Source organism: Nothoprocta perdicaria, unplaced genomic scaffold, assembly GCF_003342845.1.
Source record: "Nothoprocta perdicaria isolate Ctin4 unplaced genomic scaffold, notPer1 scaffold_152, whole genome shotgun sequence".
Taxonomy (NCBI): domain Eukaryota; kingdom Metazoa; phylum Chordata; class Aves; order Tinamiformes; family Tinamidae; genus Nothoprocta; species Nothoprocta perdicaria.
In genome coordinates this window covers 1,102,786-1,120,092 of record NW_020454672.1, presented here as the reverse complement: position 1 = coordinate 1,120,092, position 17,307 = coordinate 1,102,786, and the positions used below count along the sequence as shown (strand labels likewise).

The window sequence follows — 17,307 nt, the reverse complement described above, 5'->3', positions numbered from 1 at the left end:
AAGTCCCTTTAGCCTGAGTAAWGGAATAGGAGCTATCTCCACTCCAGGAGGAGGAAAGTATTCCAGTCAGGTTGCTATGAGGGAATAGAAATAGGAAATGGTTCCTTCCAGCATTGCTTTCTTTTGCTCATTTTGAGAAGAAGGTTGAATGAGAGCATCATAATTATGCAATGTTTATAATACTGCTGCAAGGGCACTGAAGTTTAACTGTAAAAGCTATTTCTCCATTAAAGCAGTAGGTGCAATTTCACATTAAAGAACAGTCCACTTTTATAGATAGAATAAGGTTGCACAGCATCTCTAAACTAAACTAGAGCTAGAATAAACAATTTTTTTTCCAGCACAATTGCCAGTTAATAAGCTGTCCATGAAATATACGTCAGATAAAATCCTGGTAGAGGGAACTTTAGTGCCTCTTCTGGATGGCTTTTTCTTACCAGTGAAAAATGCTAGGAAATCTGGAAATAAACTCTGAAAATAGTCAATTACCTCAAATAAGTTTTCATTTATTCTTGTAATTGGAGATGACAGGTTTATTCTCTGCACAAACTGAGAAAAAGTAATTTAGAGAAATAAAGAATAATTTTTCAAGCTCAGACTGTCACATTTATTTCAGAAATACTTTTATGAATGTTCTTCACTAGTTCTGAGTAGACTAAATTACTGCTGCGTACTTCATTCACAGAAAAGTAGTCAGTACAACTGATTTTTTTGAACCATCTTCTCCCCACAAGGTCTTCTTATCACGTACACAGTGAGATCAGGTGAAAGAAGCATCAAACATATCCAGTATTTGGATTTATGAGGTTTTACTGCTTCTAGCATAAAAACTCAGAGACAATCCTACTGAAGTATTTGACCCAAATATCATCAAGTCTAATTTTTAAAAATGTTCAGAGAGAACAAAAGTGTTATTTTCCTCATATGTCAAATCATGTCTTGGCCTCTCTCCTGGATGCAGCCTTTCTCATAAAAAGGAAGACACAATAACAAGGAAAATTCCCTATTTCCTTCTTGAAAAAAATAAAAAAACCCAAGTCCTTGATTTAGAATGCTATACCTTTAGAGTAAGGGTGGGGAGAGATCAGATGCTAATAATCTTGGGCTGCTATCAACTTATTTCCAGAATTACATCCCTGCAGAGGAATAATAGAACCTAAAATTCTGAAAACTTTTCTTCTTTTTATTTTTTGGCCTCTCGTAATAGAATTGGTTTAAAGGCCAGATGTGTGATATGTTTTCTAAAATCCAACTTCTTTTCACATATCTAATTTAGAAATTTCAGATATATTTTGTCCTCAAAATAGGYCAAACTGCCTGGACTGTCAAAAAGACAGAAAGACTCTTGGATCATTTATTTAAAACCTATTTTATCTGCAATAACTGCAAGCAGGCATCCTGCAATGAACAAACAACTGATCATTGTGCTTCAGCACCACTCCATATATAATGCAATATATAACTCTAACAATATACTTGTGTGTTTTTAGATCCCAAATAAATACGGCATCTGAGCTCCTCAGTTCTAGAATAATACGAATCATCTTCTTTCAAATATGAAATGTTTCTGTTCTTTAAATAAACAGGGCACTACTAACCAGAAACTTCATCAATAAAACATTAACATGTCTTATTAAGACTTTTGCTTGAGTCACGATGGCTCTATATGACCCCTGGGCAGCAGTCAGAACTTGATTCACACTTTGTTAATCTTATTTTTATTGACTACATGTGGGTTTTACTGCTGTTTGTCCTTTTATGTTGGCAGGGCAACTTGTCAGGATGTGTAAGACATATTATGATTCAGAATAATTTAATTAGTGCATATATTTTTATCTGTCTGTTCTTCCCAAATATAATATAATTCTATTTCAAGAATGACAGTATAAGAATACCATGACACTTGACATAAAAATAGACGTGGATCTCTATTATCACGCACAAGTGTATGGACTGAATTTTCATAGGCGGAGCACTAAAAGCTCTACTGCAATAAGTTAGTATTTCTACAAAATTCCCTAAAAAAGAAGGATCAAAACCTTAGCACAATTGAAGAGCTTTCTCTTAAAATCTCAAAACTCATCATATCAAAGTATAGATTATGCTTTTATTTATTCTAACACAAAACAAGAGTAGCTGCTCTGAAACAAGGAAAACTATAGCAGTGGGAAAGTAGAGGTAAAGGAAGCCCCTCTGCATACTGTCAACACTGAAAAAGAAGATGTTTTCCTGCCTGTCCAGTGCCCGATGGCTTTGTGATACTATCAGTGGAAAATAGAACTGAAGCAGTTTAAGAAGCACCTATTACATAACTCTTTCAGACTCAGCTGAGAGGAAAACAACCTCATTTTTTACAGACTCTAAACTCAGAAATGGTCTTTGCATTCAGCTGGGTACTTTTCAAGTCAATTCAATCAATTTGCCTATTATTTCTTAGCTTCAGAGAGAAAAAAAWATCCTATCTACCAATTGCTATTACTTTGATGTGTTTTTCTCCAGGTTCCTTGTAGCCAACAATGACAAAGTTCTCCCTGAATGGTAAGCTAACTGTTGAATTTTATCCAGTCTTTTCAAGAGTTGGGGTGCCCTTAAAGAAAAAAAATATAGGACAGGATGACTGTCCACTACTAGCGCAGCAAACAGAAAAATTGGTTACTGAAGACGGGGAAATAAATAAAAAAACATCCCCACCCTATATTCCTAACTATGTTCTGCTTAAATGTTTTCTGAATCTTAGAAACTCACAATAGTAATGATAAACGTAAATGAGAAAACAGCTTAAAAAATACAAAAATCTGAAGATGTTAAGAAAACAAAAATGATATTTAACATGATAAAAGTTGGTCATGGTCCTACTTCTTGGTCTATGGAGCCAGGACTCATAARAATCAGATTTGAAGAAGTGTCACATACTGAACTTATGAAGTTCTTCGCAACTTTCACTGCACCATTAGGAATCTAATTCTCACTATGCTAATGTGGGTATAGATCATCCTTGTCTCAGGAACTCAAGAACAGGCACTAGAGGTCTAAACAGTAATGGCATATATTACAACTTGGTTATTTCATTAAGTGATAAATTTGATAATAAATTAGTAATATCCAGATATGATAAAAAAAACCTGTCTCTGATCCCCTGTCTGGAAAAAACACTAGGGAAGAATAACTGCAGAGAGTGAATGTATGTCCCAGAGCATCTCACAGTATATTACATTTGCATCTCCTTCTTGTAGCAGAGGCTGCTTGCTAGCAATAGCTCTCCATGGATGTCATAACACTCCAAGTACCAGTATTGAAAGGACAAAATTGTTCTTATTGCTACTACTGAAACAGAGATACCAAGAACCATCTTAGAAACATTGCTTGTGCCATGCTCACAGCAGTTCCACTAAAGAGGTTTTTGATTCTCCTCACTGTCTCATTTAAGTTAAGATGACTTCACATAGAAATCTATTTCTTTGCACAAAAAAMCTGAGGAAACCATGGCTTTTCTGATTTCTGGTACAAAAGGAGTTAATAATTCTCAGCATCATGAATCTTGACACAGGGATGAAGAGATAACTGACTGGTTGCAAAGGAGAGCGGTTGAAAGGACTGGACCGTGACTCTATGCCTTGAACTGTCTGTAATGAAGTAGCAAAATATTTCCTTATGATCATTAGGTTCAGTTTCTACTTCATGACTGATAACCTACAATCCTCATCTGTGAAAACTGCCTTACAGACTGTACAGAAAGGAGTACTTACAAGTCAATCATTGCAACTTCTGCCTGAATTTGAAAATATCTCAAGGGCATCAAGAAGAGAAAGCAGATCTGCAGATATAATGCTTGTTAAAAGAGGAAAATTGCAGACATTTTTGGATCCAGAAATAAAAGCATATTGWTACTACTTGTAAATGGAAAGGACACATTGAGTTATTACCCATATACTAAAGTGAAAAATATTCCAGATCAGCATAACTAAAATCTAAGTGGTTGGAAATACAAGATTACAAGAAAGTCCATGCATTCCCTCCAAAAAATTGCTTCTTTCCTATTTTTTTTCACGAAGCTTTCAGGGACTATCCACTATGCAATGTTCCTTTTTGAATAACTAGAAGAAAGTTATGAGAGCAGAGTTAAGAACATGCTGTTGCCTTCTCTGTAGGCAGTGGTTTGTATAGCAGCAAATACTACTTGCCGCTAGCAGGTGCATTGATAATTATAGCAGCAGAATAAATTGGGTAAAAGAATTGGGAAATCTGCAAGGTTAGCCAAAAAGAGTAAGAAAAAGAACWTCAGGAAAGTGTGTGATTTTTCTTTTTTTACATTAGTTTCTATTTAGTGAGAAACATCTGGAAAACTTTACCAAAAACTCTGTAAATTGTCTTTTATTTGATACATCTGTAGATAATGCAAATGAATAAAGTATTTGTAAGAGAAGTGTGACCTGCAGTCTCCAAAACAGATTAAGCTGAAGGCATGGAATACATTTACAGACTCTCTCTGAAAAGTTTTTCTCCTCTGTGTGCTCCTATTCAGTTTTCATGACTTGATGCTTGTTCAGAGAAAAGTAAATCCAATCTACGCAGGATGATTTGGAAGATGTAAGTACTGCAGTGCAAGCCCTGCCTTCACAGAGCAGCCTACTAGGACAGAGGCACCAGCACTGGATAGGATTCCCACCCTGCCCTGGACACACATGGCTTCTCTTATCGATCAGCAACACATCATCATCATCATCATCTGCACAATATTTTGCAAATGAGCTGCATAACACCTGTTCCATACAACATCAACCAGGTCCCAGCTGTTCTGCTGCAGGACTTCGTTCTCTAATTAAACAGGGAATCAATCAAGAGGGATGTTATTTGCTGAAGAGCTCTATATCCCTGATGGACAACTCAGTGCATTCTTCACAGGATCACTTAGCACAGCCATTTCTGCTTCTGATGATAAATAAAAATATATGGTAGAGCACAATGACACCCACTCATCCTCATCCCGTAACACAACCATGTTCTCTTTGCATAGATGGACCTTCTTGTTGTGAAAGATCCTCCTTATCCATCTTCATTGGAAGGCAATTCAAATGGAAATTCCTGCTACCCTTTTTTAGGGTTATTTCCAGTTTCAGTACTGATCTCAGCTTTGTGAGCACTGCAGCTAATATGGTCAATCGGTTCTGCAGCATCTTTATAGCCTTTTTATTTAAGGCAGTTTAATAGAGACCAAGGAATCTTACTTATTTCACTCACATGAAGTATGTGAGTGCTGCTATACTAAGAGGGTAACTAGCTTACACTCTGCCTATGCACAGATTTAGAACCCCAACTTTTGACCGCATTTCCATGAGCTCTTATTTCAATGGGTTTTCTTGTCTACATGCAGGATCTAACCCACTGTCTTGTACTTTTCCAGTCCTTTACTGAGAACGGTGCAAAAGGATGATGTCCTATTATAGCTGTTGACATGGAAACATCCTAAGAAAGTGTTCGCTAGATTAGAGTGCTTTTTCAAACAGAGCAGACAAGGCTTAGATACATGCTTTGCTGACTCATTTTCAGCCATTTTAAGCTGCAGACAGTTTATCTTCATTGCCACTTCTCCCCTCGCTCTGCTCTGACTGATCAGGGTCTGAATCTCTGTCTAGAAATGGGGCCATCTGAAACTGTGACTGTTTTACTTATTGAAATCTCAAATAAATCACTTTCCCACACACGGCCAAGTTCTTCATCATTTTCTCCTGGCTTGGAAATTATTCTAGTTGACACTTCCCTGGCAGATGAAGCACTGAACCTGAACGTCCCACTTGGGAACTAGGCAGCACACTATATGCGCAATGAAAARATATTAAGGCATCTTTTAAGAAAAGAAATAAAAGTGCCCTGCTTCTTTAGGGCAGGCATCACACATCAAGCATATTACCTGTTCTGGGGCGTTATTTAAATAATTTATAAAAAAGAGCAATAAAGAAAACGGGCAGCAGTATGTACTACGTACTCCTACTAAAGCTGCTAATAGAAAAGCTGTTTCAGCAGGCATAAATAATTCAGCACTAAATACACTGTTTCAGGTCTCAGACAGTTATTTCACATCTAACAAGTCTTACTGATGATGGTAAATATAAGATGAATTAGACAAGAATGGCTGTGATAACGAATATCTTTATATTGTGAACTTGTTATCTGAGATTACTTTAGGCCCTGGTTTATCCTCCTGGGGCTCAGTCCTTCAGGGTGGTAACTACTATGTGCATTAGCTCTTAATCTGGAGCGCAAAGTATTCACTGCCTTGCAAAACCMCAGCCAGATAAAAATAAATCTGCTTTTTTGGCTGCTGTTCAGCACAAATGGATAATCATCCCTTGACAAGAAGCTTGTTGGCTTACTGGCTTGCTCCTCAGCAGTGAGTTGAGCATGAAACCTGTGAGCTCCCAGACATCCCTAGGGAGCAGGATCTGGGCTGTAATGCAGCCCATTGGCTGCCCAGCATCTCCTTGGATCTGGGGAAGATCTCCCAAGCATGGACTGCACCTCCAAGGCCCAGCTTGCTTCAGCACACTGGGTATAAAAAGCACCTGAGATACAAGGACTGGATTTTAATCAGGAATCAACTGAACTTCATACAGGCTCTGTAAGACTGGCAAATGTGCTAAACACAAAGATACTGGGGAGAGAGCAGCTGTCAGAACCAAAGATGAGACTGTTTTGAGGGATTTGTTTACATATTCGGTTTTCACTCTCCATTAACTGCTGCTTCTTTGCCTGTGAAATGCTATTAACAACTTGCAATTTTTTTCTTAACTTGTCAATATTGAAAAATCCGCAAAATAAATGAAATAAAAAGCATATATATATAAGGACTAAAAGGGACATATATAATATATAATATATATATGTGTATAAAATAAGTGTTAGGAAAACTATAGTAGTTCGTGAGGTGGCTAATGGCTTCAGCAGGCTATTGAGGAAGTACATCACGTTTGATAGTMCATGGGTATAGATGAGACATACCACTGTATTTACAGCATTTCAGTCCTTTTTTTAGCACCAAAATGTCACCAAGGGATAAATGTGAAGGCTGATGATGCTCCCAGTATTAATAATTCTCACATCCATCTTTGAGATGAGASTGGTAATATAGTGTTTCTTAGTTAAGGGTCTCCAGTGAAGGATCTATGAAATCTTCATGGACATAATTCAAAAAAGTGCTAAATGCTGCAGCTCCTGCTGATATCAGTGAGATGCTATGTGTATTCATCATCTCAAGAAAGGAAGAAAGATAGAAAAAAGCTTCTGTCTATATTCCTACTTTCTTATTTTTTTAGCTGATTTTTAAAAAACATCTCATTTAGTTTGCAATTGCTGCAGGGCCAAAAAGAATGCATGGCCAAGTTCAGAAAGGCCCATGAAATTGTCCTCCAAGTATACAAGCAATCTCAGTTTCATAAACAGATCCACTTTTCACAATRCACTTGCATTGCCAGATATGACAGCTGGTCTCATTTTCCCACTTTATTTTACAGATAACTATAGGTTTTGTAAACCAGATAYTCTAAACTTGAATTTCAAAATACTAATTTTTGTATTGGATCTATTGTCCAATTTACTTGGTGATTTTTATCTTCCAGAATGTCTCCCAGCCTTCTTCATTCCTCAGTGTCTCTAAATATAAATAAGAAATTGACTGAATAGATATGAAATTATACTGATTTTGTTCCTGAACAGCCACCAGATAAAAGAATAATCCTCCTTGCTTTGAAAACATAGATTTGCAACAYTTTTTGCTTGTAAATCTGAGCAGCTCTCACCGAAGCCAATGAAAATTGTTCACTGATGTCAAAAGGATCTGGAGACAACCCTATATTCAGAGAAATAACTGCTAAATAGTATTAATTGAATATTCAGAAACTCATATATAACCTGTTCCTGCAAAAGGAGTAACTTCCCTAACAGGTTTCAATTTTCTAGTTTGAAATAGTCTTCAAGTGCAAAGACCCACTTCCTAAGTGTAGGATATACACATATGTATGTCCATTTCTGTACCTGTCTGCTAAACACTATCATAAAACTTAACTCTCTGTATWATGCCATTTAGCACAGATTTTCTGCATGCATTTTTTTCATTCTGTGATATAATTTGGACCATTGAATTTTCTAAAAATAATCCAAGGCAAGTGAACAAACTGTACTAAATTTTCCACTTGCATTTTAGTCAGGGGAATTTTAATAGTTCCTGCTGTGCCATTAAAGCACAATTATACATATGTAAGCACTAATGATTTCTCTAACAAATAATGTAAAATAATAGTTAGGCACCACACTCACTGACATTCAATCTCCAGAAATCCAGATTGACTTACGGTCCTCCAAAACGTGAAATAAAACTTTATCAGGACRACACAGCTGGAATTATCAATCATAGAATCATTATGGTTGGAAAAGACCTTCAAGATCATCCAGTCCAATGATAAACCCATCACCACCATGCATGATAAACCATGTCCCTAAGTGCTTCATCTATAGGTTTCTTGAACATTGCCAAGGATGGTGACTCCATCACTTATTTGGGCAACCTGTTCCAATGCTTTACCACTCTTTCTGCATGGAAATTTTTCCTAATATCTAACCTAATATATATATCTAACCTAGTTATTTTCCTAATATCTAGCCTGAACCTCCCCTGGCACAATTTGAGGTCATTTCCTCTGAGGCCTTATCTGAGGTAGTTAGTCATAAGCTCCTCCAGTTTGATACCAATATATTGAACATGTGTGTACTATCAGTATTTCTAAATATGCTCATGAATGTGGCAATTCAAAGWAATTGTGAGATATGAGAATATGTGGAAGAAAAAAGACTTTCCAGCATTTCCAAGCCATGTTGAAATGTCTTATTGAAACAGCAACAGCAGAAGCATTCACAGCACAGACAGATCCTGCAACAATAAAGCCTGATGTTACAGAGTCTTCATAGTATTGCACAGGCATGTGGTGTGTATGTGCATGTGCATGTGCACATATACATGAGAGAAAAACAGACTTTCAATGTGGTTGTGATTTAGCTCACCCAAATGTCTATAATGTAGATGTTTACATCTCAGTCAGGCACCTGAGGCTGCTTGCACTCCGCTGTGAGAAACACACATTTTTAGGGCACGCTTCGCCTGAGCAATTTTAGATGTCTACTTCTGGATGAGATGAATTATACTCTAAAAGTGCCAATTGCACTCCATTGGCTCTAAAGAGAGGCTAGGCATGGAGCTTAAATGAAGGCATATGCAATGTACTCATGGTGAAAACACAGACATAGGACAAATAATATACACACAAACAAATATATCAGTAAAAAATGTATATAACGTTCTTGCAGTGAATACTTTGGGTGTGATGCTTCACGCTTCTCTAGCTGTCTGCTCCCCTCAATAACCTCCTTCAATACCATTTGAAATTTTATCTCTATTCCATTTCTCCTTCCAGATTTGCATGGCAGATCCTCCCATATCACGCTCTCTTAATTTTCAGATTTGTCGCATGTTCAGATTTCACAACCAGGATGTCTCTGAAATTGTAGCTCTCTGAAATTAGATCAAGACTCCTCCTTTGAGCTTTGATCTCCTGCTCACTGACCTTCGGGCATACACTGCCTCCAACATAGTCAGGGATACTGAACAGTGAATTTAGAAAGTTGTGTAAAACCAGCCTTAAACATGCATGAGCTTTACAAGCTGTGACACCCAAACTCTTCAGTTGTAACTCAAAGTTCTCAAGTCAGAATTTCTTGAAAATGAAATTGAAACATTAGCATTTCCATAAATTCAGCTAAACCTTTTACATAGGACAACAAACAGCCATCATCAGGTGCAATGATTTTTGGTCACTGACAGCATCAAACAGATTCAAAACAGCAAGGAAGCAATGAAAGAGCTAGCAGGTCTATAAATCTTTCCTGTAGCTACGCCAGAGGTGAAAGACATCCAGACTACCTGCATTTGCTCCTACCCACTGGAATTGTAAATTGTAGACATTATTTCAGAAACAGATTTATATAAGGATAAACACTATTTATCCTAATCCTATCTATTTTTCATCTGGAACTGGCACAAAATAACATGCTAGATGATGCTTTAAAAACTTTTTTTTTGTACCTTCAGCAGCAACAAAGCATGCCTTACTCATCTGCTTTCACCCTCAGAAATCCAGTACAAAGAATTTTAAGTCAAAGAGAATCTAGGAAATCAACATCAGAAACACTTCTACTTGTCTAAGTTCTCCGCTTTCTTCAAAGCTTGGCTGTTTGACACTCAAATTTCAATAGCTGTCTTGCTTTCACCAAACTTGGAGCTGTAAAGAACTGCACTCCCCCAATGTTTAATGGTTTGAAGAGTCTATATATTATAGACTTTGGGTTAAGTAACATGACCTTGCATAGTTAACAATTAGCTGACATATTATTAGCTATGGACATGGGTCTTGAAGGACAAAGTGTTCTTCATGTATCTATTTTAGACCTCTCAGATCTATAATTTTACAGATTTTAAAACTTTGAGCCAAAAAGGCATGAAAAGGTATTTATTTGGCCATGAAGCACTAAAGCACTATTTGCATGGCACAGCATTCAGCTAGTGAAGGCTTTAACTTTTTCCCTAAGATGACAGCTAAACTCTAATGCATTAAAAAAGAGAATAGTAGAAATTTTTGAGCCCCTAATTTCAGTTAATGAATCCAAAATGTATTCATTCACCTTCATCAACAAATTGCTACTAACAATAAAATTTGCCATGTTTCATCTTCATTCTCCTGCTTTTATTTCCATTTTTATTTTCCTCATTGAAGAGATTTAATGACAATGAAGGTCCACCCTCCCAAATAAGTTAACAGCATTTCGTACTGCTCCATCCTTCTCTGCAGTCTCTTGACACTTCAGAACCTTTTGTGCCATGGACAGTCTGACAATATTCCAAAGACATAAGGTCTCTGGCACAAAAGGAACAGATAATATTAAGAGATATTGCTGAAACCTTTTCTTCAGGAAATTCCTGGATGGATCAGGAAGTCTGAAGACAGGCTGAGATTAAATAATAGAAAATAAAAGGAAAAAAAAAGACCTCTCAAAATACATAGAAACATAAAGTCAGAAATATAGTACAAAGTACACTCAGAAAAGAAATTGTATCAGAGTTACACAATTTCTTTTGAACAAATTCTTCCCCATAATTTTCCTGCAGTATATATACACTACTTAAGTCAGAATTTTAATAGCTTTCAGCTGACTACTTCTAGTCATATATTCAGCCTATTAAGTCCATACTAAATTTTACCTCACTTCATTTAATATAATTTATAATCTCAATTAAAAATTCTATGCTTTTATAGTAGGGGGGTAGATTGCCCCCTGGATGCAGATGCAGAATCAGACACTATGGAAAGAGTAGTCTCTGTGTAGAAGTCTGAAATAAATCAGATGAATTAGCTAGATGTTAAAGTGTCTAAAATAAGTGATATGAATAACACCCAGGCAGATCCTTTCCTGGGGAATGCCTTTTTCTTTCTGTTGGCTCTGAAAGGAGCCCTGGGGCAACCATCTTAGATGTATATAGGTAGACATTAAGAAATGAGAGAAGTTTACAGCATGAACAAGCTGCTTGCACAGCTGACAGGAGGTGGATAAAATGCAGGATCTGGAACAACTTTCACAGTCATGCCAATTTTGAAGATTTTTTTTTCTGATACAGCAGCAGATGAACGGACTGATGCTGGCTGTGATGGAGTTTCTCATAACAGAGGCAAAGTCCTGCAGCCTAGTGAAAATCAGAAGTCCTTGGGATTTCTGATTTTCAAATCAGACCATAGGGGAAAATCACATGTTGCCGGGTGAAGAAAAAAAACACCTTGTGATGACCTTGTGATGATGCCAGATCTGCTCACAGAGTCTTGCTCTTTTTTAACCACTTTTCTGTTGGCTTCTCTGTGTTACAAACATTGATTTTTAATTTTTGCTACCTATATGGAACTTAATTTTACTTTTCTTCATGCTGCAAAAATTCAGATATCTACTCTGATTAAGATCCCTGTCTAAAAAAAATAAATGTGCTTATATTCAGTGAAGGATAGCGAAATCACAATACTACAAAGCAAGAAAAACAGCAAGCTTAAATTATAAACTTGGCATCTCAACTACAGATTTGTAACATATGGTAATTTGCCTCTAGTTCTCTTGCAGTTGCTGGCCAAATTAATCCATTGGAATAGAAATGTCCTGAGTTGTAAGAATAATATTACACCAACGGTAAATCCCAGTACTTCATACATATGTCTCTGGCTGGAAAGATTTTATCCTTAAAGTGCCCTGAAAATTTATATCTCTGAAAACATTTCCCAACCCACATTTATTTCCTCTGTGGTGCTTAATGTAGACATAAGTTACCTTTGTAATTAATGTATATGATTTGAACCAACAGTGCCTAATACAATGCTTCAGGCACTGCCACACTACAAATACATTATAAATTGAAAAATATAAAGATTCTTAAATAGGCTCCTTGCAGAGTTGGACATGGCCAACTTTGTGGGCTTGACTGCACAAATTTATGCTAATAAAAATAACTGGGGTTTCTGAGGTTTTCTGCTTGAGAGAATGCCTTGCCTTATTTTTGAACAATTCTGGAATAAAAGAACAGATTTTGCATTTATGTGCCTTAGACATTAAGGATTCCTGCAGTGAATCACACGGGCATATCAACCTCATCGGGCAGACCACGTGCAGAATTCATCAACTAGAAGTAAACGAAGCTCATCAGTATGTATAGAGCAATAACATATAAAACAAATGATGCAGCATAAATATATTAGCTTGGCTAAGTATGCAAGCTGAGGAATCTTGATCTTCATCAGGGCTTAGAAGCCAATGTTGAGATGGGGCAAACTGAACTCTACTGCAGTTCAAGTTAGCAAGTCATGTAGGACACTGCGTTAGACACCCTTGTGTGGAGACTTGAGTTGACTCATGATTGCTGGTTTGGACTTGCACCATTCCTGCCCCACATTTTGGATTCCTGGCTTACCTCAACCTTTGAGGTTGTGGAGTCTCCTTCTCTGGAGATCTTCAAGACCTGCTTGGACGTAGTCCTGTGCCATGTGCTCTAGGTGACCCTGCGTGTGCAGGGGGGTTGGACTAGATGACCTCTGGAGGTCCCTTCCAACCTTAAGGATTCTATGATTTGATGATTCTCAAGCAGAGTAAACTTGGATCTGCCTCCACACGTGCCATGGATAAATTTCTTAAAATGCTATTTCAGAAAGTTAACCAACGCCCTTAACTACACAGCCTTAGGTCTGGAAATAAACTCACAGAATGTGAGATAGCTTTAGAAGTAAGCATGGAATCAGAGAGGCCAGAGAAGGTGAGAGGTGTACCTGAAAACATGGCAGTTCCAGCCTAATCTGGCCTAATACTCTTTTACAGTGATCTCTGTCCTTTTAGTCCTTGTCCTTTCTGGCAGCAACACCAGTTACTGCCTAATGTGATTGTTGTCCACTAGAATAAGACCATCACTGCTAACATTTCAGTGTTTCCTTTCTTCTGCACTACCTTATCCGCTCATGCTGAGGGCATAATGACAAAATGTAGAATTTAGCCTTAATTGGATCTCTGCAATGTTATCACCTGAATTAGATCCCCCATGAATAATTATTGCTGCCTGGAGGCTGACAAATTGCTTCTCTCTACTTCACGATTGTCAAGAATTTCAAATTATTTGCTGAGTTTGAGGAGAAAAAAAAAAAAAAAGCCTGGAGAAGCATAAAAAGCCTAGAGAAGCGTAATTATTCAGATTACTAAAATATTTGGCATGGAGTCCCATGCTTGCCTGGGATTTCAAAAGATGTGACTGACAGCATGAACTTTGCGAGGGGCAACTGTGCAACTCCCAGTCCTTTGGACAGCAATGACTACTGCAATAGATTTACACAGTCAAAACAAAACTATTACTGCTGCTACTGCCTCGCCCAGACTTAGGCACTTCACTGCTATTCACTATCCAATGTGCTATTCACTATCCAATTTAACCCATCTGCATCATCTGGTTTAGTGTCTCATCTACATATTTGGTCTTGCCAGATATATGGTAAATTCTTGGTAGCATGGACTGCAAGACATCTTTTTACTCACATAAAAGCTGCACATATGTAAGGAGATAGCAACACATTACCATGCATTTTAGAACAGCGTATAATGGCTATTCCCTGCTTTATCCTAAAAATTTCTCAAGGAAGAAATATTATTTATGAGAACAAGCATTATATGTCTGGACATGGCTTTGAACAGACACGCAACGCACCACTGCACCACAATATCCATCACAGTTATTCAGTGAGCTGACAAATTAAGAAATCTTCATGTTACAAAAACAAATCWCTATCAAAAGTACAATACTCTTTGAAAACTGCCTTGAAATGATGGGAATAAGCAATAGAGCTTTATCCAACATTCATATTAGTGCTACTGCATTTGTAAGATTGATGCATTTCTCAACTCAAGTTTGGTTCCTTGCATTTCCTTCACCACCATGCAGAGCYCACAATGCAAAAATCAAACACAGAGCAGGTAACTGTGGATGTGTCCCCAGAAGAAGGTTCTTCTGCTCACCTGACATACAGTGACCTTTTCTGATTAGTCCTCAGGGAGCCGGAACCAGAACTCATGCTGTGATTCATCATCTGCTCACGCAGGTCATGGATTTTTGCCTCAAACCGAGCGTACTCTGCCAAGAAAACAGAGAGCAAAGATATTTCAGTTTTCTTGACCCATGTAATCATTAGGGCTGCTAAATGCTAAAGAACATTAAACAATGTAGTCATGTCCAGAAGATTGAGGTCCAGTAGATACTTAAATTATTATATCACCTTAGGTAAATATATGAACAATACTTGAACATTTCAGCATGTTCTGCACATGTACCATGCAGTCTCCCTCACACCYACACCCTGCAATTTCGAGAAAGAAAATGAGGTTCAAAGTGTGTTGCTGCGTATCCTAGACAGTCTGAAAATAAGAGATGTTGAAACCAGGTTTCCACCTTATCACTGCTCCTTCCAAACAGTAAGTTTCCTTGTTGGCTGGCTGTGGGATACTGCACTAAAGTTACTAGGAATGAAGCATTTAGTGTGAAATCCTCCTGAACTGAAGAAACACCTCAAGGTCTGTTTATCCCTGAAGTAGCTGTGAAATTCTTGCATTAAGTGCCCTTTCTGGTTAAAGAAGGAGGCAAAGTGATGACTGTTCTTCCCAGAGGAAGAGGTAGCTTGGACCTATTTAACACCAGTATAGAACTTAACAGAGAATTGATCATTGGAGTTACCTGTGTAAAGCACCCACAGTGTTTTGTAGCCTGGTCAAGAGCTGTTACTTGAGGGACAATTAACTTCTTGAACTATCTTCTCTACCCAGGACATTGCGAAAGGGGCTCTGTCTCTTTTAAATAGTGGAGCAGTACCTGGGGCTTATGGTGAAGGGATCTCAAGAGACTTTGAACCTGTGCCAGAATGGCACAAAACCCCTTTCCACATCCTCTTTCCTCCCCTCCAGAGTTAGGCTTTTAGCTTTGTGAAGCACTGTGTCATGCCAACCAGCAACCTGGGACCAGTACTGGGGCAAGGACTTGGCTGGAGGTGTATGATTTAGTGAGGATCTCTCTGAAGGAACATTTGCCCCATATAGCCTGGCTCTCCTGATGGTCTCTCCTGCAACACCCTTCTGCTCCTCAGTGAATGACTTTATATAAAGAGTTTAAGGTTGAAAGGAGAAAACTTGAAGTTCTGAAAACGAGCTTAAATTCTTGAAGGCGACAAGGTAAAGGCACTACTCCATCAACATGAAGAATTATAATTCAACCTAGAATTCAGAGATTTACCAAAGTGAGCTAGAAGACTGGGTTGAGGGGGTGGACAAAATCCCTTCCAATGAGTCAGTGACACTTTGAAGGGTGAGATGTTGCAGACTGATGCCAGGAAGAGATGAAATTGCTCACTGAACATCAGTACCTTATTTTGCTGCCTGCTTCAAAATGAGGGTCTGCCCTTCCTCTAGATGCCTGTCAAGGCTGGAGCAGAAATGAAACCACCCTGCAGTATTTCCTCCCTTGAAGGACGGAGGCACCTCCCATAAAGTCTAAATTTAAGCAAATAAATTGGCCTAGGCTTGTTGCTTTTTGAACTACATGAGAGTGCTGTAAAACACCAATATTCTCAATTTCTTCTAAGAGAATTTTAGGCAGTATTTTTTACCATTTGCTGTTCACACTGACCTTGTTCCCAGCATGTCTAAATGCTATGCAACAACAAATAATTCATTTTATTCAGTGCCCTTTAACTTTTCATTAGATAATAACATCTGACCTTTCCAGGAACCAAGATTTTGAAGTGATGCCAGGTACCTTCAAGCTTGCCTACCAAAGCTATTTGACATATTTTGGATCTGAGGTTTACTTCCCCTGGCTCTYCCTTGCTTGATATACTTCTACTTCTTTATCATTGAGCTGTTTCTCCATTACCTACTACTGAATTTGCTAAGTTGCTGTGGCTACTTTGCCAATCAGCTGGGAACTCCTGCTGTCACATAAAGCTCTTCAGTCTTCCCACACACCTATGACTTCACCGACTGCAGATGAAATTCCGCATGTCAGGAGAAGGGAAGAGACACTCCTACTCGCAGACTGTATTTTGGATTTATTCTTTTACTTGCTTCTTCCTTATTTCTTTTACCGACAGGACATCTTCAAACTTCTCAGTAATTTAAAAACCCAAATCCCCAAAGAGACGTAGGCTCTGATGTACCTATGTTATTTTTAAAAGTGAGGTCTAGTTTTGAAATGTTTATCCCAATCTAGGACTTGAGCCTTGCTTATGTGAGTCATATTTGTTTTATTCTGCTGCTCTGGAATTTATTTAGTAAATAACCATATGAGCACGTCTTTGTTTAGCTTATATTTCATTCAACAGATGCCACACTTCTTCTTGATACATTGGAAAAGAGGCTCTTCAGACAGTATTGTTTTCCACATAAGAACAGAATACAGCAAATTTGGGCTTATTACTTTTTCATATGTTCACTGAAGAAAATGATAAAACATACTGAAAAAAAAAGGGCATATTTCAATGTGTTTTGGTGCTTTACACGTGAATGAGGTCAAGTATATGTGTGGTTCGCATACAGCAGCTATATGGTAGCTTTCCCTTTAATATACATCAATGGCCCAGGCAGATTCTGCAATGACGTGTGGGAGTAACTCCCAGATTTAGACACAATCTGGACAGTGAGAAGAGTGGA

General features: G+C 37.9%; 1 protein-coding gene across 2 annotated transcripts in view; it reads right to left on the bottom strand.

The window, feature by feature from the left end:
- Window positions 1–17,307, bottom strand: part of DLG2 (discs large MAGUK scaffold protein 2) — a 597,632-nt gene that overhangs the window by 75,718 nt on the left and 504,607 nt on the right. For both annotated transcript variants that reach the window (XM_026034918.1, XM_026034917.1), the window contains one exon: window positions 14,629–14,743. In XM_026034918.1, the coding sequence (XP_025890703.1) occupies window positions 14,629–14,743 (115 nt within the window). The remainder of the gene's footprint in view (window positions 1–14,628; window positions 14,744–17,307) is intronic.